The sequence below is a fragment of the Geotrypetes seraphini genome, chromosome 3, assembly GCF_902459505.1.
Source record: "Geotrypetes seraphini chromosome 3, aGeoSer1.1, whole genome shotgun sequence".
In the NCBI taxonomy this organism is placed as follows: Eukaryota; Metazoa; Chordata; class Amphibia; order Gymnophiona; family Dermophiidae; genus Geotrypetes; species Geotrypetes seraphini.
In genome coordinates, this window is record NC_047086.1 from 364,897,571 (window position 1) to 364,922,398 (window position 24,828).

General features: G+C 45.5%; 1 protein-coding gene across 2 annotated transcripts in view; it reads right to left on the bottom strand.

The window, feature by feature from the left end:
* SCCPDH (saccharopine dehydrogenase (putative)) overlaps positions 1–21,398 on the bottom strand; it is a 130,060-nt gene extending 108,662 nt beyond the window's left edge. The window contains exons 1-3 of one of the 2 annotated variants that reach the window (XM_033939548.1): positions 20,788–21,391; positions 13,020–13,132; positions 3,731–3,811 (exon numbers count right to left, since the gene is read on the bottom strand). In XM_033939548.1, coding sequence (XP_033795439.1) covers positions 3,731–3,811; positions 13,020–13,132; positions 20,788–21,022 — 429 coding nt within the window. In that variant the 5' untranslated portion in view covers positions 21,023–21,391. Of the gene's footprint in view, positions 1–3,730; positions 3,812–13,019; positions 13,133–20,787 lie in introns of both variants that reach the window. The other variant, XM_033939547.1, reaches the window with a different exon arrangement.
* Positions 21,399–24,828: the final 3,430 nt, after the last annotated feature.

Genomic DNA, 24,828 nt, shown 5'->3' on the forward strand with positions numbered 1-24,828 from the left:
TGAACAGCTTGGTGTAAGGATCTCGGTTCCGGCGCTAAGACCGGCATAGATACCGAGGAAGTAGTATGCATCGGTACCGACAAGGTGGATGCCGACAAAGGAGGCTGCTCCACTGTCGGTACCGGAGGCTCAGACCGGACCGGGACTGGAAGGCTCGATGTCAGAAGAGCAGGTAACAGCTACTGTAGTTGTTCTTTAAGCTGTACTTGCAGGACGGCGGCAATGCGCTCGTCCAGTGAAGGCACCGGTACCGCTTTTTTCTTCTGCGGTACCTTGGGTGCCGCTCTACACTCCGAAGAGGAACCCGATGTCGAGGGGCTTACCTCAATCGGAGCGGAGCGCTTCCGCGGGCGCCTCGAGATCGGCAGGATTGGGCTCGCTGCCACTGAGACTGGAGGGCGCTCCAGCGGGGAAGGCTTCTTAGCCGGCTTACCTGATAGGTGCGACGCCGGCGCGGTGTCGACGAGGCAGGTGCTGACTGAGTCGGGGTCGAAGTGGGGACCGGTGCCGCCGAATCAGACATCTCGGTACCAAACAATAATCGCTGTTGGATTTGGCGATTTTTTAAAGTTCTCTTTTTAAGAGTGGCACAGCGGGTGCAGGTGGACGCTCGATGGTCAGGACCAAGACACTGTAGACACCAATTGTGCGGGTCTGTGAGTGAAATTGGTCGAGCGCACCGCTGGCACTTCTTAAACCCGGGTTGAGGGGGCATGAAGGTAAAAACGGCTTCAGCCAAATCGAAGGCCGAGGCCTCGATGGTGGCAACAGGCCCCGCTGGGGCGAAACCGAAAAAATGAAAGAAAAATGTTTTGTTTTGTTTTTTTTTTTAGAAAGAAAAGAAAATAAAATGAGGGAAACAAAATCTCCCAACGAGTTTACGCGAGCGGGAAGGCGAAAGAGAAAAAAGTTTTCAACAGCCGTTGAAAAGTGCGTCTTCTTAGCTCCGCGGAAACTAAGAAACTGGGGACCGCGCGCCTCCGTCGGGCGGGAAGGCGTGCGCGGTGCGGCCTGCTAGAACTTTCCAAGTTCTTAGAGTGCAATCACTCTAAAATTGTCCGTACCGGGGCTCCGTCGGTGCCGTCACCCATCAGTCAAGAATATGCTGCCTGCTTGTCCTGGGATAAGTGTCATTATGCCCATAGAAACAGACCGAACTTGGAAACTGTTAGTACTACCTTTAGGCATATATCCTATGCCACTACCAGACACATGCAGCACAGCACAGAGGCTCAAATAAGGACAGTTACCAACAGACAAAGGCTCAATCTGCAGGGACACCAAGAGAGACAATGAGATACCCGTGTGAAATACAGGGCACTATCTTACTGCAGATCTCTCTGTGCCGCGAGTTGACGTATGTCGACCCAGTATGGAGACAAACCATGACTGGGTGACCTAGCACAGGTCAGTCCCTCTGGTAATCTCCTTGAGTGCTAACCCCAGAATCCGATTAAACTAGCAGCTTCCTTCAAGTGAATACAGCAGGAACACAGACATAGACATATAAATCTGCCCAAGCTTGTCCCAAAGCTGGTGAAACACATACAACTTGTCTGAACCAGAAAGGAGAGAAGTCGTGGCATACCCTGACCAAAGTCAGCTGTAAATAAACTACCGGAATGCTGCAGCTCTCCCACCATCGCCGGAGACCCAAGCGCACGCCTGATTCTCGCTGACACGTGGCCGCTGCATCAACGCTCCTAAAAACATAGTCGGATTCAAGCCCCGCAAAATGTACCCTGCTGCGGCCTGCATAGAAAGAAAATCAGACTCGGGGAATAACCAGAAGAACGGTGCGGTGCTTCCCACAGTGCCGGAAAAAACATGTCCCATCTCATGCGCGCTACTATAAACTGGCACCTGCACAATCAGCTGCATATGGCCTTGACAAACACCTACGAAAGAGCCTCAGAATAAATAGGACCACTATTGCTGCACTGAAACCCAATGAGGAGAACAAGTGCGAGCATGAAATTGCACCGCTACTGCCACGCTGTAACCAACAAGGAAACCAAGCGCGTGTATGCAAAGGGTGGGAAAGTCCTGGCTCCCTCAACGGATTTCTAGTCATAAAACTTAGCCTCAATAAAATATCCATTCCTTAAACGTATGTTAACCGAATCAACAGGACTAAGACTCCCAAACAGAACCTGAAGTTCAAACAACAGTAAACACACATATATACTCACAAGCTTGTTGTTAGGGTCAGTTGAAGCCAGTTAGAGCTGGATGTGCAGCACTAACAGAGCAGAATGTAGCAACTGTGGTCTCCCCTTTTTTTTATAAACAGAGAAGGGAACGAAGAAAAAAATCAAGACCCAGTCAGACCCTCTAGCAAAGGAGGGAGGGTGAGGCAGGGACCTGGGGGGGGGGGCCCAGGTGTAACCCCTAAAGCCGGCACCGTTCAGCCAGACATCCCTGTCTCACTGAAGAGAAAATCTCAACAGGAGAAACAGAATGGCAGTCTCACTAAAGAGAAACCTCAACAGGAGAAAATAAAGTTCTAGTCACAGCCAGAATCCAGGAGCTATTCGAATAGCGACCATCACCTGCTGGGAGATAGAGCATACTGGAGATACAGGAGGAGTGCCAGCCAATATGACCACCTGTTAATCAGTTTCTTTATCTCCGCCTGCTGGTAGATGTGTGCTATCCCATTGGTCTCTGGATTCATCTGCTGCTGTTGCTAAGGAATTAACATTTTCTCTGCATACAGTGTGTTTTGTGCTTTCTTTTTTAAATTTTGTGGTTACCATTGTGAATAACATATGTGTACTTGAAAAATGAATGGAAGAAATTGCATTACAATTAGTACTATTATATTTAGGGTAGGGTCAGGGGCGGAGCTTGGGCTGGGGTACTTGGTTGGTATTTGTTAGACTTAGGGGGTACTTGGCTTGAAAAAGTTGAGAAACACTGGTCTAGGTGACTATGGAGTTCACTCAGTAAGGGCCCCTTTTACAAAGCTACAATAGCGATTCTCCCATGGCAAATGCACCAAAGACCATCCAATTCCTATGGGCTTCAGTGCACTTGCTGTGGCAGAATTGCTATCACAGCTTTGTATAAGGAGCCCTAAGGCAGAACTACAGTCTCTGGGGATGTAAGGCATTAACTGATTCAACATGAGTTTGAAGTTGGTTGAATACCACTCTCTCAAGTACAGTAGTTTTGAAAGAAATGGAAGTTTGATTCTGGTCAGTAGTTATTTGGAATAAGAGGATCTGCATTACTTTTTTTTCAAGGGTGGCTTAAATGCTACTGGAACACTGCCTAAGTGTCAAACCTTAAAAAAGGAAGTCATACAGCCTGTTTTACAAAGCTGTGCGGCAACAGCCCCAAAGCCCTTTAAATCTCTATGGGCTTCGAGGCCGTTACCGTGGCTTTGTAAAACAGGCCGATACTGAGCATTGGAAAATAATTAATAATTAACTAATAAAAGTAATGCACATTTAAATTTTCCCCACCACCAAATTTCCCCATCCCGCCCGGCTACTTTTTCATGCTACACGACTGGAAAAAATTTCTGGGGAGAACACTGAAGACATTAGCTATTTTTTTCTGAGGCCCTCCAATTACCTACAAATCCAAAATGTGGCCCTGTAAAGGGTTTGAATTTGAGATCACTGCCTTAGTACATGGGGAAAGACCCATGCTGGGTATAGTGCTGGCCACTTTGTAAAAGGGTCCCCAAGACATGGAAAACAATTTTTTCAGCTTCACATACCTGAGGTTCTCCACTGATGTCTATATAGTGTGTTCCATTATCAACACAGGCTTTCACCACAGGCTCACCGTGAAACCTGAACTATAAAACATTTAAATAAAATATTTGAAGAAAGTTAATTTTAAGTATGCTTAAAAATTAAAGAGGCAATTATAGAAGATTTCTACTATTTGCATATGTAATAAGCATATTTATAAAAATAAACTAGCATATGTATAATTTGCTGGTTTAGAACAAGCACTTCTGGTACATATATGCAGTGGCACAGAGACATTTAAAGGACACATATTCTAGGCAATCAAATGTTATATTGTTGTAATAAAATAGAGTAAATACATATCTTGAAAAATTCCTCCTTGGCATTTACATCTACTTGAGTCATGCATAACTTTGGCCCTCTTTTACTAAGCTACATAACTTTCTATCGCAGCCTGGAGCACTAAATTCTCCAATGCTGCTCTAACGCTCATAGGAAAGGGGGTGGGGTTTTTTCATCTGGAGTCTTAAGACAGCTTGGGGGGGGAGAGAGAGAGAGATTGTGTTTTTCTCTGCCATTCAAAACTATACAAAACTACAAAAATGTTTGCATTTGAGAACAATTCCTTAATTAGTTCCTCATACATGTAAGTGATGTTTAGAAATCCATATATGTAAAGAGGTTAATAAAAAAGGCACTTGTACACATACTCAATACTACTTACACGTGCAATCCCCAAAGTGATCCTGCTCTTTTTTTTCTTTTCAGTTTTATAACAGTTGCTCCTGCTATGCCTAGTGCCCATATAGCACAGTTACGGATGCGGACGCCTCACAAGCAGACTTGCTTGAAGAAACTCGAAGTTTCGAGTCGCCTGCACCGCACATGCGCGAGTGCCTTCCCGACCAGCACAGGGCGTGTCTCCTCAGTTCAGATAGCTAACAGAGAAGCCAACCAGGGGAGGTGGGTGGGTTGGTGAGAATAGCTGTCTGCTGTCCCTGGATAACACCTTTTACTGTAAGTAACTGTGCTTTATCCCAGGACAAGAAGGCAGATATTCTCACATATGGGTGACCTCCAAACTAACCAGAATGGGATGGTGGGAGTGTTGGCAATTTAGGAAATAAATTTTCTAATACTGTTTGGCCAAACTGTCTATCCTGTCTGGAGAAAGTATCCAGAAAATAGTGAGAAGTGAAGGTATGAACCGAGGACCAAGTAGCAGCTCTACAAATTTCCTCAATAGGTGTAGATCTGAGGAAAGCTACTGAAGCTGCCATTGCTCTGACTTTATGGGCTGTGACTTTACTGTGAAGGGGTAATCCAGCCTGGGCATAGCAGAAAGAGATACAAGCCACCATCCAGTTGGAGATGGTACACTTAGAAATAGGATGGCCCAACTTATTTAGATCGAAGGAAAAAAAAGCTGCTCTGAGGAGCAGTTCTGTGTGATTTGGAGCGTTCCAAGTAGAAGGCCAAAGCATGTTTACAGTCCAGAGTATGAAGAGCTGATTCTCCAGGGTGAGAATGAGGCTTTGGAAAAAACACTGGAAGTACGATGGATTGGTTGAGATGAAATTCTGAGACCACTTTAGGTAGGAATTTCGGATGAGTACGAAGAACAACTTTGTCATGATGGAACACCGTGAATGGTGGGTCAGTAACTAAAGCTTGCAGCTCACTAACTCGTCGAGCAGAAGTGAGGGCAATGAGAAACACCACTTTCCAAGTGAGATACTTCAGATGAGCCTTATCAATTGGTTCAAATGGAGGCTTCATGAGATGAGTAAGGACAATATTGAGGTCCAAAACCACAGGAGGTGGTTTGAGAGGAGGTTTGACATTGAAAAGTCCTTTTATGAATCTGGAAACCACCAGATGAGCAGAGGGGTTTCCCTTCAATAGGCTGATGGAAAGCCGCAATTGCACTGAGATGTACTCGTATAGATGTAGACTTGAGGCCAGAATTGGATAAGTGCAAAAGATAGTCCAAACAAAAGATAAGGAGGAATGCTGAGGCTCCTTATGATGAGAAACACACCATGTAGAAAATATAGTCCATTTTTGGTGATAGGATTGTCTAGTTGTAAGCTTTCTAGAAGCTTCTAAAACGTCTTACAGATTGAGAAAACTGAAAAGGGGTTATGTTGAGAGGTACCAGGCTGTCAGGTGTAGAGACTGCAGGTTGGGATGAAGCAGAGAAGGAAAAACTGGTAGAAGGTATGGTTCCCTGCTGCTGAGTTGAAGTAGAAGGGAGTACCAGGGTTGTCTTGGTCACTGAGGAGCGATTAGAATCATGGTGGCATGATCGTTCTTCAATTTGACCAGAGACTTGAGAATGAGAGGGAATGGAGGAAATGCGTAGAGGAATAGATTCGTCCATTCCAGAAGAAAAGCATCTGCCTCGAGGCGGTGAGGAGAGTATATCCTGGAGCAGAACTGAGGCAGTTTGTAGTTGTGGGGAGCTGCAAAGAGGTCTATCTGTGGCGTTCCCCACTGTGAAAAAATGTGGCGAAGAGGCGAGGAATGGAGAGTCCATTCGTGAGGTTGCAGTAGACGACTCAATTTGTCCACCCCTTGAATTTAGACAGCTTTGAGGAAGGTGTTGTGGCGGATTGCCCAGTCCCAAAACCTCCAGAGCTTCTTGACAAAGGGAGGCAGACCCTGTCCCTCCTTGTTTGTTGACATAATACATGGCGACTTGGTTGTACTTCCGAACGAGGACTACTGTGTAGTGAAGCAGATGTTGAAAAGCATGGAGAGCTTTGAGGATTGCTCCGAGTTCCAACTGATTGATATGACACTGACGATCCGTACTGGTCCAGAGGCCTTGAGTACGGAGACCATCGAGATGAGCGCCCCATGCATAGGTCGAAGAGTCTGTCGTGAGGACCTTCTGATGAGGGGACGTTTGAAAAAGCAAGCCTCTGGAAAGATTGGAAGAGAGCATCCACCAACGGAGAGACTTCTTCTAGGAAGGAGTGACTGAAATGTGTCGAGAAGGAGAGTCGCAAACTTGCATCCATTGAGATGCCAGGGTCCATTGAGGTATTCTAAGGTGAAGTCTGGCAAAAGGAGTCATGTGTACTGTGGAGGCCATGTGACCCAGAAGTACCATCATGTGTCTCGCTGAGATGGAAGAGCGGGAAGACACTGTGTGACAGAGTTGAAGAAGAGTTTCCAGATGTTGTTGTGGAAGGAATGCTCCGAGTTGGACAGTGTCCAGAACAGCTCCAATGAATTGTAGATTCTGAGAAGGCTGAAGTTGAGATTTGGGAAAGTTGATTTCGAATCCCAAACTTTGTAGGAACCAGGTATGCCATTGGGTCGCTACAATAACCCCTTGAGATGTGGAATCTTTGATGAGCCAGTCGTCGAGGTAGGGAAATACCTGAAGACCACAATTCCTTAGAGCTGCTGCCACCACTACCAGGCACTTGGTGAACACTCTCTGAGAGGAGGCCAGGCCGAAGGGTAGTACTCTGTATTGATAGTGCAGATTCCCCACCCGAAATCTGAGGTATTGACAGGAGGCTGGATGAATGGGGATGTGAGTGTAGGCCTCCTTGAGATCCAGAGAGCATAACCAGTCGTTCTGCTCGAGAAGGGGATAAAGGGATGTCAAGGGACAACATTCAAAACTTTTCTTTGACTAGGAATTTGTTGAGAGCCCTGAGATCCAGAATGGGTCGCAGATTGCCCGTCTTCCTTGGAACAAGAAAGTAACGGGAGTAAAACCCCCTGATCTGCTGTTACAAGGGAACTGGTTCGATGGCATGAAGAAGAAGCAGAGCTTGAGCTTCCTGAAGAAGGGCGGTCTGGGATGGATTGGAAGGATACTCTCTTGGAGGAAGCTCTGGTGGAACCTGAGTGAAATGAAGAGAGTATCCTTCCCTGATGATGGTAAGCACCCAGAGGCCAGATGTAATTATTGTCCATCGGTTGTAAAAATGATGGAGATGACCTCCTATAGGGGGAAAAGGAGACAGAGACAGAACGGTGGAGGTTATGCTCTGTCGTAAACAGTCAAAAAGGCTGAGAAGCTTTAGGTGCAACAGAAGGTTGGGGTTTCTGTTGCTTCTGAGGTCGTTGTTTTTTCAGAGGAGGGCGAGTATAAGGAGCCGGCTTTGGAGCAAAACACCTTTGATAGATAACAGCAGGGCATGCAGGCTTGGCAGGAGCTGGCTTTGGTTTAGGTCCGACTATAGAAGCAAATGATTTTTCATAGTCAGATAATTTCTTGGTGGCTGCCTCAATGGATTCATCAAAGAGGTCGTTGCCCTCACAAGGAATGTTAGCTAAGCGGTCTTGAAGATTAGAGTCCATGTCAATGGTACGAAGCCAGGCAAGACAACGCATAGCTACAGAGCAAGCAGCTGCTCGGACAGACAACTCGAAGGCATCATAAGATGAATGGAGGAGATGCAGACGTAATTGAGAAAAAGAAGCAATGATTTCTTGAAACTCAAAATGCATTTGGTTATCCACATAAGCCAAAAACTTTGGTAGAAGAGAAAGAAGAAATTCAAAGTAAGTGATGAAATAAAAATTATAATTGAGGACTTTAGAGGACATCATAGCATTCTGGTAGATGCGATGTCAAAATTTGTCCATAGTTTTCCCTTCCCTTCCAAGAGGAACTGTAGCATAGACCTTGGAAGGATGGGATCTCTTCAAGGAGGATTCAACCATCAGGGATTGAAGAGATAACTGAGTTGTCAAACCCTTTGCGATGCACAGTTTTATACCTAGAGTCCAATTTTCCTGGAACAGCTGGTACGGAAAAAGGTGTTTCCATGCATCGAGCAAAAGTCTGATTTAAAAGCTTATGAAGTGGATGCTTAAGACACTGCCGGAGGTTGAGGATGGTGCATGACTTCTAGATACTCCTTAGAATACTTGGAGCCAGTATCCAATTGAACATCCAAGTCTACAGCCATCTGTCGCAGGAAAGACGAGAAAGATAGCTGATCTGCCAATGCTTTGCCTCGAGAAGGACTCGAGAACGTCGAGGCAGCCTGTGTCGAAGAAGCGTCGGCATGGAAAAAGGCATCAAAGGAACCTGGTGACTTGGATGAGGCAATCGAGACCAGAACATCCTCGAGGACCGGCATCGGAGACCTCGAATGAGGAGTCGGTGGTCTGGTCGAGGTTGGAGTAGATCGAGGCTTCGAGGAAGATGGTCTGTCCTGAGAAGAAGAATGATGCCTCGATGAAGGCCTCGAATGTCTGTGAGAACTGTGTCTGGAACCAGATCTTGAAGATCGAGGAGATTTTGCCTTGGAGATGAAGGCAGCCGATGCCGATGTATGACTAGGGCTACAGGCTGTAGATCGAAGCTGCAGAGGCTTGGTGGAGGAACCTTGATGCACTAAGACTCTGTTCCTTGTTTAGAGTGTGAGGATTCTTGTCGAGGCACTCGCAAAAAATCTGCTCCTTGCTTTTCATGCTTGGATGGCAGAGACTCTGCTCCCTGCAAAGAGTGTGGAAGTTCAGACTGGGACAAAGGAAGCAGCTCGACCTCGCGGGAGTCTGCTGAATGCCCAGGCTGGATAAGAGAAAGCAGTTTAGGTCCCATGTTAGTAAAGAACTGAATAAACTGCTTCTCTAACATGGTCTGGAAAGAAGCTGGCAAGGATGGATCTGTGTGAAATCGGACCACCTGCTTTGGCTGGAGGTTCCTTCGAGGTAGTGTGAGTGTGTTTCGACTTAGGAGTCTTGGACACTTTAATCATCACCGGTGGAACCGACTGCTGAGCTATCTGACCTGTGGAAACAGGGGAAGATACAGCAGATGATGTCGAAGCAAGAGCCGCTGCAAACGAGGAAGGTCCGATAAGGCTCGAGGTGGAACCAGTAAGCGCAGAAAGAGCCTCGATGGAAGACGCTTTCGAAGTCGAGGGATCAGTAGGAGACTCCATCTTGAAAAGCTTGTCCACCAGAATGCAACGACGCTTGAAAGTACGAGGCTGAAGTGTTTGGCAAGGCAGGCACGACCTAGGATGATGTTTCGGCCCAAGGCACTTGAGGCAGCATCCATGAGGGTCCATAAGAGAGATAGCGCGCTGACACTTGCTACACCTCTTAAAGCCTGTAGCAGGCCGGGACATAGACGGAAAAATAGCCGCCGCAAAGTCGAAGCCCTCGGGCTGCGGCTGAGCGGCCTGTCCCGGAAAACAAACGGAAGAAGAAAAATTTTTTTTTTAAAAACTAAAATAAAAGAAATAAAATGAAACAGCGATTCATGAAGAAAAAACACACAAACCGCGGTTGAGAGAAGTTAAACGCAGAGTCAAAGACAGACTTCTCAGCTCCACGGAAAACTGAGAACACACGCCCTGTGCTGGGCGGGAAGGCGCTCGCGCATGCGCGGTGCGGGCAACTCGAAACTTCGAGTTTCTTCAAGCAAGTCTGCTTGTGAGGCATCCGCATCCGAGCTCCGTCGATGATATCACCCATATGTGAGAATACCTGCCTGCTTGTCCTGGGATAAAAAGAGATTACCTCGATATCTTTTCCAGTAGATTGTTGTATCATTCTAGACAAGCGGGTTATCTCCTCATGGCCACGAGCCATCTGCAGAAAGAATCTACTCCAGATTTTTTTCTGTATCCCTCCTACTACACTATGAGCTCTACTGCCACCTGCAGTTAGTATCCAAGAACACTAAAGCTCAAACTAATTATGTGAAGGATACAGATGGGACACTCCTTAACAGAACTGTTCTGCATTAACATAAAACACTAAAAGGTAAAGAACTAGCATTAGCTAACAGAAGCCTATTATACAGTATTCCTCAAGGCCAAAAGTGCTGACTGGCATCCAAGACCAACGTGGAGAAGCATTAACAGAATGACAGTAGGCAGGCGCAGGAAGGATAAGGCAGGAGTCTAGAACACCTGTCTACTGAAAAAAAAGATAATTATCAAGGTAATGACAAATCTTTTTCCAGTGAAATAGGTATCATTTTAGACAAGCAAGATATACAAAAGCAGTCCCGGGAATCTAGGGCGGGCTAACTGCACTGGCCTGTAACAAAGGACCCAAAGGTAGAATCCTCTCTTATCCAAAAAAAAGTAGTCTGGTAAGCCATAATTCTACTGAAAAATCTCTTGTCCCGACAACCCTTTACAGAGGGAAAAGCAAAAAATCTAATTTCTCGAACAAGGTGTCTTCTCTTTGCAAAGAGGAAATGCTCAGAGATGCAAGTTTGAACTAAACCATATAGTGTTTTATAACAGAAACACCTAAGCTTGAACAATATCCTTGATTCAATTTGCAACCCCGGGGTACGAGGCACTGACCCCCTACGATGGATCGGGGACCGGTCCCCCGACTCTCTCGGAGAAAGCCGCGAACCCCGGCCCAGAGCCCGAGGAGGAGTCCGCAACAACTGCAGATTGGTGAGAGACAACTCCGACACCCGCAGAGGTCCCGCGGTGCGAGCCATCGGGGAACGGCCCCGTCTCGGAGGAGAATCACGGGCACGCTTAGCCAGCCGCCGGAATGAGGTCGAATCGGGCTTCGAACGATGCTTCAGCTCCCGACGCCCCGAGGGCGAAGAACGCCTCAAGGCCCGGGGCGAAGACTCCAATGAGGAAGAGAGACGCCGGGACCGGCGCACCTTGCCCCAAGACGCCTCAACGCGAGGCTCAGGCTGGTCCGGCACACGCGAGGTCGAGGCCGGGTGCAGATTGGCCAACGCAGAGGAAAGCTCCGAGGAGATCATCGCCCGGAGCATGTCCTGAAAAACGGGCACCGACAGCATTGAGGGCATGTCGGACACCGCTGTGCACTCCACCGAGGGCGACCTCGACACGGAGTATTCCCGCGTGGTGGAGGCACGCCCCGAAGACTTAGAGGGCTTAGCCGGGGCCATAGGCAAGGAACTCCCACCATGCCCAGCCGGAGTCCCCGAGGATGGCTTCTCCGCCAGTGTAGAACCTGAGGGAGGAAGAGGGGACTTACCCAGAGCCGAGGGCTTCATCGTCATGGTCGAGGTCTTCGGGCCGAAAATAGTCGAGGCAGGGCCGAGGTCGTCAAAGCCGGGGCCGAAGCCGAGGGCTGCTCTACTGCAAAGAGGTCCGCCATATGGGCCCGACGGCGGCGTACAGCACGATGTTGAAAAGATGTTGATCAGCCCCCAGGCACAAGATGCACCACTGATGGGTATCGGTGATCGACAGCAGCCAATCACACCGGGTGCATTTTTTAAAACCGGACAAGGGCCGGGACATAAAGAGAAAAAGAGACCGCGGCCAACGAGGCCACGACAACCCGGGAGCCCCCGGCTGCCAAAAACACGCGAACTGCATATAGGAACAAAACAATAAATGATCGATAACGTGCACAGCGACTCACTATTTAAAACAATAAAGCCGTGGTGCTAGAAGGCAATTTCGGGCGGAGAGACCAAAAACAGGACTTTCTGGCTCCGCGGAAACGAAAGAACTGGAGACCACGAGGAGGGGATGCGCCCTCTAGTGGAGCAGGAAGACACACATGCGTGGTGCAGCACAGCAAACTTGAATCTTCAATCAAGTTTGCTTGAAAAGCTGTCCGCGTCGGGGCTCCGTAGATGACGTCACCCACATGTGACGTCACCCACATGTGACCCATATGCTGCCTGCTTGTCCTGGGATAATTCAAGGTACTCAGAATCAAAGATTGCACCAATAGCCTAAATGCATTAAAGGTAAAGTAGGACCTAATAGTGCCAAGTTTCCAAAGCAGAAAATAACACTAACTACAGTGTTTATTTGTGTTAGCAAACAGCATGGACGACCGCTGCCGGAGGTGAATCAGCTAGCTGCCTGCCTCGCATTTCAGGCCTGTCCTGGACTCACGACTCCATTCCCCAAAGCCAGAGCCCCAGGTAGGTTTAAATTTTGATTTTTCTTTTTAAGAGAAGTAGTCAAGTGTAGACTAATATAAACAAACAGAGATCCCTATTTTTTGGGCCATTTTTTGGCCCCAAAATCTTTGGTTTATATTTGAGTATATATATGGTAAAAATTCTGCCTATACCGCTATTGCTGAGAAAAGAGAGCAAAAAGTGGTTATGAAATATGAATTGTATGTAGTTGTGTAGAATTATTACTGGTCTATAAGGCAACCACCCAATTTTTTCATAAATACCACTTTCTGATGGGAACTAAATCAATATAGCACAAAAAATATTTCATACTAAAAGCTTAAGCAGTGTGCCAATTTTCTCCAGTTCTGCATTTAGTAGAAAAATCAGCACAAAAAAACACACACCCCCCCAAACAACTGGCTGTTTGTTCACTCTAAAAATTGTACAGTACTTACGGGGCCCACACAATTCAGAACAGCAGATGTCTGTTTGCACATAGCTTCAAGGGAGGAAGGATCACCAACATCACAAAGAATAATGCCAATGTCTGACTTCAGCTGTGGCATTTCTAAAAATTAAACAAAAATATTACAAAGAGCCTGGTATTTATTTTTTATTTATTCAGTTTCTATACCATTTTCTAGGGAAGCTCAGAACGGTTTACATGAATTCAGATACTCAAGCATTTTTCCCCGTCTGTCCTGGTGGGCTCACAATCTCTCTAATGTACCTGGGGCAATGGGGGGGATTAAGTGGCTTGCCCAGGCTCACAAGGAGCAGCTTGGGTTTGAACACACAACCTTAGGGTGCTGAGGTTGTAGCTGCGTCACACTCTCCCCTCCAAGTCAAGTCAGAACTCTTTTGCAAATTATGCATAAAATTAGTTAAACAAACAGAACTATCACAATTAACTCAGCACTGATGGCAATTAAAATTAACAAAAGATTAGGTTCTTACCTGGATAATCTTTTTTTCTATTAATCTACTACGGATACATATGGTGTTCAATTAAAACCCACGAACCAAGTCTTGCAGAAGTGACACACACAGCTTTCAGAACCTCCCACATTGCCAGTGGAGTATAGTTCACCTTCAGTTTTGTCCCAAAGCAATTGATCACCACTGGAATAAAACACAAAAAAGAAGGGGTACAGGGAACTTCCCTGCCAGCATCGTACAATTCTGTTCTGCAACTTATAAAAAGAAAAACAATAACATGAAAAAACATTCAAGAAACATAGCAGCAAAAAAGTGACCAACCTGCTGTGTGCAACAAGCACAAACATTAAAAGGAGCCAGATGCTAAATAATGCACTTGCATATACAGAACAATCTCAGACAGAGCCATCTGGTTGGCAGAAGAATCTGAGTCCTGGAAATGAGAAATATCCAAAGGCAGAAAAGCAGGCGATACAGAATAGACAGAGGGCGGGCTATATAGAATCCACAGTAGATTAACAGAAAGATTATATCCAGTAAGAACCTAATCTTTCATTCTGTTACATCTACTGTGGATTCCATACCTATGGTAACATACCAGAGCAATGGCAATGTCTAGACTGGTACAGTATAGAAGAGCCTGCCTACAAAACTAAGGCCCCAAAGATGGTGGCCTTTTGAGCCACCATATCCACTCTGAAAAACCTTGCAAAAAAGTATGAAGGAAAGACCAAGTAGCCGCTCTACAAATTTCAGCTGGAGGGACTGCCCAAGACTTGGCACATGAAGCTGCGACACTCCTGGTTGAGTGTGCCTTGAGAGAAAAAACGGCAGCTACTTTCCAAAGGTGATGTATGTTGACAAAATGGGCACGCAAATCCATCTGGCAATAGAGGCCTTGGATGCTGGCTTACCATGCTTGGACTAGTTAGCAAAAAACATAGTCAGAAAGACAAAAATCATTGGCTCTGTCTAAATAGTGAAGTAAGACTCTTCACACATCCAGTTTCTATAATATCTTATCCGACCCTGTTGGTTGAAAAGCAGGCAGACAAACCTAGTTGATATGGAAATTGGAGAAAACTTTCAGAAGGAAAGAAGGAACAGCATGGAGGGTTAACTCCTGCCTCTAAGGAATTGTTCATTATGAATTTGTACCAACTGGTCAAACAGTTAACCAAGTTTATTATTTGGAAGTGCTGAAAAGGCTGCTTGAAAAAGTTAGACGAAAATGACCTGAACTTTTTGCCAACTCATAGCTCTTGCATCATGACAATGCACCAGCTCACATGGCACTGTCTGCTAAAGACTTTTCAGCCAGAGAACAAACAACTGTTCTGGAACACCTGATTTGGCTCCCAATTACTTTTTTTCTTTACCCAAAGATAAAGGAAATATTGAAAGGAAAACTTTTTTCTTACTCTTTGTGACTCTATGCAGCGCTGCGTGCGTCTGGTAGCGCTATAGAAATAATAGTAGTAGAAATATGACAACAGCTCTGATGGGCATCCCAGAAAAAGGAGTTCCAAAATTCCTTTGAAGGCTGGACTAAGCGCTGACATCAGTGTATAGAAGGGGAGTACCGTATACCCCCCGCAAAGTCACGGTTCAGAGTTTACAACCTGTCGTTTGCAGATTTTTCCTTAGAACCTTATCTAATAATTTTTCATGGAAATTTAAATAATTTTTCTTGGCAATATACAATTTTAATGCTTAATTTGTAAAAAATATTAACATAAATTCAGCTAAATTTCCATATAAAGGTTTGGAAGTAGCCAATCGGGAGGTTTGGAAGTAGCCAATCCAAGATGTATTCCACCACCATAACAGTTTACCACGTGTAGCTTTCTCAAGTGTTTCAGAGTTGTGTTTTTTGTTTTCTTCTTCTTAACGCCTTAAGATGCCATTTGCTATGCAATCATTATCTTCATTACATACCTTCATCGTACTTCAAAGCTAATTCATCATCATCTTCAATCAATATCATTCATTATTGGTGAGTACCCATACATTTTACTGTATTTTACACTATACAAATAGGCATTTAAAGACTTTTTTTTTACCACATGCAATATTTGCGGTTTTTCACAATTCGCGGGTGCTCTAGGAACATAACCCCTGCGAATTTCGGGAGTCGACTATTTCGAAGGCAACTGTGATATTCATCAATGAGGTATGTAGCACTTTTTTTAGTATAGAAACATAGAATATGATGGCAGAAGAGGGCTGGCGGCCCAACAAATCTGCCCACTCAAGAACCCTCCCTCCCTGGTGTACCAATCTTTTATGCATAACTCTATAGCACCCCCACCTGTTTGTCCCATCGACTTTTGAAGTCGAGTACGCTACTAGCCTCGACCACCTGGCGTGGAAGTTTATTCCATCGATCAATCACACGTTCGGTGAAGTATTTCCTGGTGTCACCATGAAATCTTCCCCCCTTAAGTTTTAGCGGATGCCCTCTTGTTGCCTTGGGATCCATAAGAAAAAATAATTCTTCCTCCACTTCAATGCGACCCGTGATGTATTTGAATGTTTCTATCATGTCCCCTCTTTCTCTGCACTCCTCGAGAGAATATAGGCGCAGTCTGGTCAGACATTCTTCATATGTGATATCTTTAAGTCCTGAGATCATCCTAGTGGCCATTCTCTTGATCGACTCCATTCTCTTCACATTTTTTTGATAATGTGGCCTCCAAAACTGGACACAGTACTCCAAGTGAGATCTCACCATGGATCTGTATAACAGTAGTATGACTTCAGGCTTTCGGCTGATAAAGCTCCTTCTGATGCAACCCAGCATTTGTCTAGCTTTTGCTGAAGCTTTCTCCACCTGATTGGCAAACTTGTCAGACCTCGTATTGCCCTGCTAAAGGTCTACAACTAGAATTCCTTTTTCATCATTGTCACTAATCTTGGCTAAAAATTATGCTGCATGATTTAAAACCCAACCTGAACTGTCATTTCACTGATTGGCAAAAAAATGATGATTTTCTCTTGTTCCTGCTAGAGTATGGCCATGCTGGAATCTTTCCTCTTGCAATGTTTTCTTGTTTTATTCACTCTTTGCTGATGAAAGCAAATTTAACTCCATTAATATTTTTATTGCAAAAGTCAAAAAGATCTTTAGGCGCAAGACTCTGGCATTCAAGTAGACGTTGCAAGGTTGCTCTAGCTGCTAAGCACTTTGTTGTATCTCCAATGTTAATCGCATGGTGATTTACCATGACTTGTAGCAAAAATATTATATTTAGCAGTCATCCCAAAATCTTATGATGGCACAAATTACCCCCTTTTGCAAAGCCGAAACACAGTTATTAGTGCCAGCCGCTGTGGTATTAGCTTGGGCTATGTTACTCGAAGCCCAAATGATGAAGTTATGACCTTCTTATTTTGGTCACACCGTCAGAAGAGAAAGATCATTGGAGGAGGACATTATGTTTGGGAAGATCAAAGGAACCTGGTTGTTTTGCCTAGCTGTAACTATCACAAGAAGCCAGGATAAACCAGTTTTTACCTACTGTCTCTATTGTAGAATAGAAATCACACACTAGTTTCTTTTAAAAAACCAGCTATGGCCTTTATTAGTAAAAGCATCCTTCGCCTCTCAGACCAGGTAGCCCCTTATGGCCAGACGAGGCGCTCTCTCCCACAGGAGGGTCTTCTAGGCAGGGAACATGTTCCCTCCATAGATGAATTACCAAGAGCCTCATTAAGTAAGTGGGTCTCCCTTTATAAACACATAGTATGGCCACAAGATGGTACATGTTCCCAGAATGTAAGGATGTTGCATATTTCAAAATATATGATTACAGAATGAACAAACAACAGATATTATAAAAACAAGTCATCTACTTGCTGTTATCAGTATGCAAAAGTTGTGTTGCTGGACAAGGGATTTGTCTAGCAACTGAACTTTTGTATACCGATAACAGCAATCAGAGCAGATGTTCTTTCTGAACAAAGGGCTAGATTCACTAACCTGTTTTTCCTGGGCAATCTGTGGTCGATCTTCTCAGTCCTGATAAATTCACAGCATGAAAACATTTGAATGAGGGCACTCGGAGGAACACCCTCATCTGGCTTACACAGATCGCTACTGTGCGATCCTGCGCATGCGCAATTTGTAGATGGTCTGTGCATGTGTCAAGACCCCTGTGAGCCACAAGTTTGTGTGTTTTTTTTGCTTTAACTTTTTTTTTTTTTTTTTACTTTCGTAGATCAGCGAACCCATGGTTTTAACCTGCTTTAAATCTGTGGGTTAAAACCACGGGCTTGCAGTGCGGGAAAGGAGAGAGACAGAAGAGCAGGCAGGAGATATCAGGGCAGAGCAGGGCAACATTCGAGGAGAGCAGGAAAGAGACAGATCAGGGCAGAACAGGACTTCTATGAAGCTGGAGAGTCGGAAAGATGTTTTCAACTGGTCCCCAGCAATCGCTTCTTGTGTTGATCAGCCAGCACAAAATTTATTTGGTGAATCGCGTTCCTGTCTCCTTTGTATGCATTTCCCCTCATTTGCATGAACAGATTGGAAGCAGATCATAGGAGAGGTAAGTGAATCAGGCCGTAGGGAAATTTGGTTGAATTAGGCCGGAGGGAAATTTGGTCATAAAGGGGTCGCAAACCAATCGGTACACAATCAGTTTGCTTTGTGAATCTAGCCCAAATGCCTTAATCACTGATAAGGATTCAGTTTCCAGCCAACAACTCAAGAATGCAATTCTCAGCTATCATTACCAAACCTCAGAAGATTCTGCTGATAACACGGGTCAGACACACATATCAGGGTGCCAGGGGAAGGTAGCAGACTGCAAGCACACACCACAAAGCCAGGAAGAAGTGGAGCCGGCCGAGTGACCAAAATTAACTCCTGCAAAGATTCAGAAATAAGGCCCAGCAAAGCTGCAGACTCAAATACATGTCAATGCAGGATCATGAGAGCATTTTCAGGCTCCAAAAACCCCCAGAGGGATCCACAGATCCAGCACACAGTCCCTGATCTCCAGCCCCAGGAGCACTGCACCTGCAAATAAAGGGTCAGCAAGCAAGTCATCCACATAATTATCCCCCAGATCAGGGTCAGGCAATGTAAGCATAGAGGCAGGGTGAATTGAAGACATGTGGAGGTGGATAGGGACTGCACAGGGGGAGAACACTGGTTCTGAGCTTCAGAACACCAAAAATTTCAAAAATTCAGAAAAGGTGTCAAGCTCCTGGGGCAGTCACCCTAAGGTGACTAAAATTTGCGTTTCTTAGGCTGCGAAGGATCTGCAGCTTGGTGGATGGAGTTACCACCCATGCCAAGTCCCGAAAGTCATGAAGGCTGCCCACCAGGCTAGCTGAGCATTTGGTTATCTGTTTCAGCAAGGAAGAGGCTAAGCTGTGCCCCCTCCCCATGCCACATGGGGCAAAAACGCTCTAAAAATGCTAATATGTGCAATCCTGGCAAGAATTCACTTGAGGAGAGCCCAAGGATTTCATCCCAGCAGGTTTCTAGGCAACATTTGTAGTTTTGAAGCAGGATGCTTTTGAAAAAGATTGCTAAAAATCCAAGATGGCTGCCATCAAAGAATTTGTGCCAAAATTGCAACGTTTTCACACTTTCCACACTCTAAAAATTGCTATTTTAGTTTTTTCAGGAGGGGGAACCTAGAGGAACATTCAGAAACACTCAAAACCCCCCTTTTTAAACCTTCCCCGATTCCTCTCACAGGCTGTCAGCCTATGTACTTACTCACTGTGGCCTGACAGGATCTGTGCTGTACCCTGATTTCAGCTCTCTCTCACAGTAGCTGGATGAGAAAATTCACAGCCACAATGTTGGAAAAGGCTCTGTAAAGCTGATCTTCAGGCTGACAGACTCCTATGTCTGACTACACCTCCACTCTGCAGACCAATGAATGCATACTGGAGCCGGTAGAAGCACAACGACACAGCCAGCACCCTGTGAGACACCACCAAGCCTCCTAAGGATGCCTAAAAGCCTGCACTCGACCCCTGATTAACAGTAGGTGATACCACCTCAGGGACGGCCCTGAGCTCTAGAGAAAACTATGCAGACTGGCAAACAGGTACCCAGTGGGATCAGCCTGTCAGCTACAGACTAAAGTCTGTAAATTCTCAAACAGGCAGAGCTTCAAATTCTCTCCAAGCACTAAATTACCCGAAAAAGAGGACAAAATTACACTGAATTAAAAATAATAAGATGGGGAGAGCAGAACACACACTTCTACAGGCACACATGCATAAGGAAAAACTGAAAGTGAAGCTAGAGAGCCCAGTGAATAACAGAGGCAGAGTGAAAAATCTGGAGTCGATTCCTTCTGCAGCAGGACGCCGCTATATGGAAATAACCCTACTGTCTAGATTAGAATGTCTCACCTATTGCACTAGAAATACAGTTAAAAACATAGTAACATAGTAGATGACAGCAGATAACGCAACTGGTCCATCCAGTCTGCCCAATCTGATTCAATTTAAATTTTTTTTTTTCTTCTTCTTCTTCTTAGCTATTTCTGGGCAAGAATCCAAAGCTCTACCTAGTACTGTGCTTGGGCTCCAACTGCTGAAGTCTCCGTCAAAGCTCACTCCAGCCCATCCACACTCTCCCAGCCATTGAAGCCCTCCCCAGCCCATCCTCAACCCAAAAGGCCACTTACAGACACGTACCGTGCAAGTTAGGGGGAATAGGTAATCTGCTGGCTAGGGCAGTGGGGAGCACGGTTATGGATCGAAGGCTATATCAAAAAAGTGGGTTTTCAGTTTGCTTTTAAACAAAGGAAGGGAAGAGGTGTGGTGGACAAACTCAGGTAATTTTTTTCCAAGCATAGGGGCAGCCAGATAAAATGAACAACGTCTGGAATTGACAGTGGAGAAGGGTACAGCTAAGAGCAGCTGATCTGAGAAACGGAGTTCTCTAAAAGGTGTGCAAGTTCATTACTTCTTCCTTTAAACGCCTGAGAGAAGAGCTGAACTTTGAACTTTCACCTGCTTCCTAAAGTATGACACTGTGACTAGAGAGTTGTGTGGACTAGCAGACAAAAGTCACAGAGAGAAAAAAATAAATGATAAATATTGTACATATGCCTAGACCTATTGCGTAAGGAAGGGGCATTATCACACCTAGGTGCCTCAGGTAAATACACTCAAACTGAGGAACACTGAAACATTCACAGTCTTGATCTTTTTTTAAACAAAAAGAACACCCCCCCTCCCCCCCCATAATTAAAGTAGCCTTTCAAACACTGTTGTTCGGCCCTTTCAGTGGCGAGGCGTCCCACTCACCCAGCGCCTCGGCGGCCTTCCGCAGCACTTCTTCCAGCTTCGACCGGTTTCTACCCGCCACGGCCCAGCGAAGGCCCGAGGTACGAAAATCATCGCCAGCTGCCACCCGTGCCAGCTCCTGCACCACGAACTGTCCTGTGAAGCCCGAGGCGCCCAGCACCAACAACTCGTAAGCTCTCCCTCCTCCTGCTGCTGCTGCTGCTGCCGCCGCTCCACCGCCGCCGTGCGTCGCCATGGTGATCTGAGAACAAGCCAACCGAGCGGGAGGTCCCTGAAACACAAGCGCCGCTACCGCCTCTGCTACCCCCCAAGACGAACACCTCTAAGAAATATCTGCCCCGCCTACCCCCAGCCCAACCTCCCAGCGCCTTAATCATGTGATCAGTAACGCTTCAGCCCCTCCCATTATGAATCACGTGACTACTGCTATGTCTGTCTGTCTTAGCTCTGTCACGGGAAAGTTTGTCTCTCGTCTTACACTTGAGCTGGAGCGGGTGCTATTCTTAAACAGTGGTGTAGCAAGGGCGGGACGAACCGCCCCGGGTGCACGCCCTGGGGGGGGTGCACAGCCGGCCGGGTCCGGAACCTCCTGGGACCTGCACTTCAGGTCCACTCCCGCGGCCTTAGTTTAAGGAACACCCTCCCGATCTGGCTCTATCCCGCCCCCTTCGTGACGCCACCGGACAGCGTTCTCAGCCGTTGGTCGACTTTGCCTGGATCGACCAATGGTTGAGAACGCTGTCTGGTGGCGTTACGAAGGGGGCGGGATAGAGGCAGATCGGGAGGGTGTTCTTTAAAGGACGCTTTCGCTCGCTGCTGTTCTTAAATCTTCCTTTTTTTTAGGTTGTATAATATTGTTTTATAAAAAATGTTTTATGATATTAAGTGTCTGTTGAATTATTTGACCTTTTTTTAATGGGGAAAAGATTAGAGTTAACCATATTTATGAAGGCAAAAAAAAGAGGATTAGACCCCTCCCACATCACCCGTTTCCTAGGTCCCCCTTCCCATCCTCTGTACCCTTTTAGTGCTTCTCTCCCTTCCTCCAACCCTCCTCCCCTATGGGTGCTTCTCTCTCTCCTTACAACCTAAAGTTACCAGACGTCTGGATTTACCCAGAAATGTCCTCTTTTTAGAGGACTGTCCAGGAATCTGGATGGCTTTTCAAAACCCCTCACTTTGTCTGGATTTTGAAAAGCATTAAGATCAGGGCCCTGTCTAGAGTAAGGTTACCAGATGTCCGGATTCCCCCGGACAGTTTTTCAAAAGCTGGCACTTTGTCCGGGTTTTGAAAAGCTGTGTCAGACAGGGAGGAAGTCCGTGCATGCACAGCCATCACGGATGACATCATACAGCATCTTCGCATGTGCGAACTTCCTTCCTGCCCGACAAGAGCAGGCAGTGGGGGGCAGGATTAGGACGGGGATGGGTGGAACTAGGCAGGCCTGGAGGTGGGGCTAGGGGTCCAAATTTTCCCAAAGGAAAATATGGCAACTCTAGTCTGAAGGGCATCTGCATGCGTGGATGTGATGCAGTGACGTTACACACATGCGTGCTTACATGAGATAGTCATCGTATCACATGTGCATATGTCCTCCAGGTGCGGCCCCAAAGAGACAAGGTTCGGCTGGGGAGCAGAACCAGGCAGGGCTTTGGGTAGAACAGGGCGGGAACACGCATCCTTTTTTTTCCCAGCAAAAATCTGGTATCCCTATTCCAACCTCCTCTCCTGCTGTTTCTGTCTCTCCCATCCAACACTATCCTAACTCCATGCTCTTTTCTCCAGCCATCTCTCCTTTCCATAATGCTTCTCCAGCCCTCAACCCCTCCATGCTTTTTCTCCATCCCTCACTCCCTCTATCTATATTTTTTTCCTCCATGCTGTTTCTCCCTCCCTCTCTCCTTTCATCCATGTTGTTTCTCCAGTTCCCCTCTCTTCATGCTGTTTCTCCAGCCCCTTCCTTCCCTTCATATTATTTATTAAGCCTGCCCTCCCCTTCCTTCATGTTGTTTTTCCAGAAATTATTAACTTATCTAGATTATACATATTTATCAAACAGATAAGTTTTTAACAATCTTCTAAAGGCCTGATAAGAAGAAGAATTTTAAAAATCAAACCACTAAAACTTTTGTTCCAAAGTCCTGCCTAAAAGGATAGGGTTCTATTAAGAAAATTTTGTATACACAACCTTTTATTGAGGGGAAAAAAATAAGGTTATGTTTCATGAAGAACATCTATTTTCTACTAGTTCAAAATGATCTAAAAGGTAACTTGGTATAAGACCAACCTAGATTTTAATAACTGGATTGATAGGATAATTAATTCCAATAGAAAATGGCCTTAGCATGCCCTTACACAAGGTTTCCCCATGTGCTAAAAGTTATAGGCCCTCTTTTGCTAAGCCACCATAGACGTTTCTATTGTGGCCTTGGGTGCTATATGCTCCAACACTCATAGGAATTCTAAGAGCATTGGAGCAGCGTCAGTGCATTTAGCGCTCTGCGCCACAGTAGACACTTCTACTGTGGCTTAATAAAAGGTTGGGACAGAAAAATCAAAGAGTTCAAAATCATTTTTATTATTCCTTCATTAAAGAGAAAAGAAGACTGAAGATGCTAGAAGGCTTATTGACATTTCAGGCAGCAACATTGGAGGAATCTGTTATTAGAATTTTACCACACCAGATTATAAAGGTTTTTTTTTAAAGAAATTAAAACCATTGTTATTTAGGAAAAATGTTAAGTTTTGATTGTTTCTATTATATTCTTTTATTTTAACTTGTAATTCTATTATGTTTTTAATTTTATTTAACTTGTAATTCCATAGAAATTACCATTTGATTTTCTTATTGTTATCCGCATAGAACTGCAAGGTTAAGGCCGAATGGAAGTTAATGTAATGTAACTACAGCCAGAAAATTACTCATTTTCCAGTTTCCCTATTAATGGCATTAATGGGCAACTACTAACAGCATTAAAAAGGGCAGTGGTACATCTTTTGCTAAAGAAGAACAACCTTGAACACGACAAACTCGAAAGTTACAGGCCTGAGTAGTCAAAGGCATGGTCACATCATCAGGATCATCTGAATAGTCTGTCAGCAGATCATCACTCAGCTGCGCATGGCCCCTCAGCTAGAAACCCATGTCTTGGGAAGGAGGATTCCCCAATGTCAACAGAGACACCATTTGTAGGCAGATTTGGCAAATTTTTATTGGCTAGATAAACCTAAAGGAGAACGTTAATAAACTCGGAGGGGTGGAACCCTGATCCTGAGGGACAGCCACCTCCTGTGAGTCCTTGGAGCTCTTGGAGGATTTGCGGGCTTTAGATGCAGAATTGAGGCTGCGATGACCCTGGGCCCATTTTCATCTTCTTGGACTGGCCTCAGATGGACTGAGCAGCAGCGGGGGATAAAGATTACGCCACTTCACCACCATCACGCAACGCGCAGCACTTGTAACATTGATGCTCATCTGGCAGCTATCTGCTATAAATGGGACATGAATCCAAAGTATCTTGCCCTGAAGAGTCCATCTGATATGTTTTCTTTAAATAACAAAGCTTGTAGAGGCAGAAAGAAACTTTAAATTCAGATCTGGAAAATCTAAGATGGCCGCTGTGTAAGCAATTTTACTAATAAAACTGCCCAAGGAAACTGCAACAACCTCTAAAACATGGTGATTTTAATTTTGGTTTTTTTTGGGGGGGGAAACCTAGGGCTAACTCACAAACTACTTAAAATCCCAATTTGGAGATTCCCCCAATCAATCTCACAGGTTGTTAGCCTGTTACTCATAGTGCCATGCTGTGTGCAGGGAGCTGCAAGATAGAAGCTGAAACAGCTTACAAGATCCTCTGCCTCAACAAGCCTTGGAACTTGGACTGACGGTCTTCTGACTGCCTCTCGGGCCTCATGCTCCAGCTGGAGACCTTCACCTCACCCGGCAATGCCGCACATGCGAACAGGTGGAAAAACACAGTTGGCCCCAATCCTGGATACATCACCATGGAGCCATACAGCTTGCACTCAAACCTACG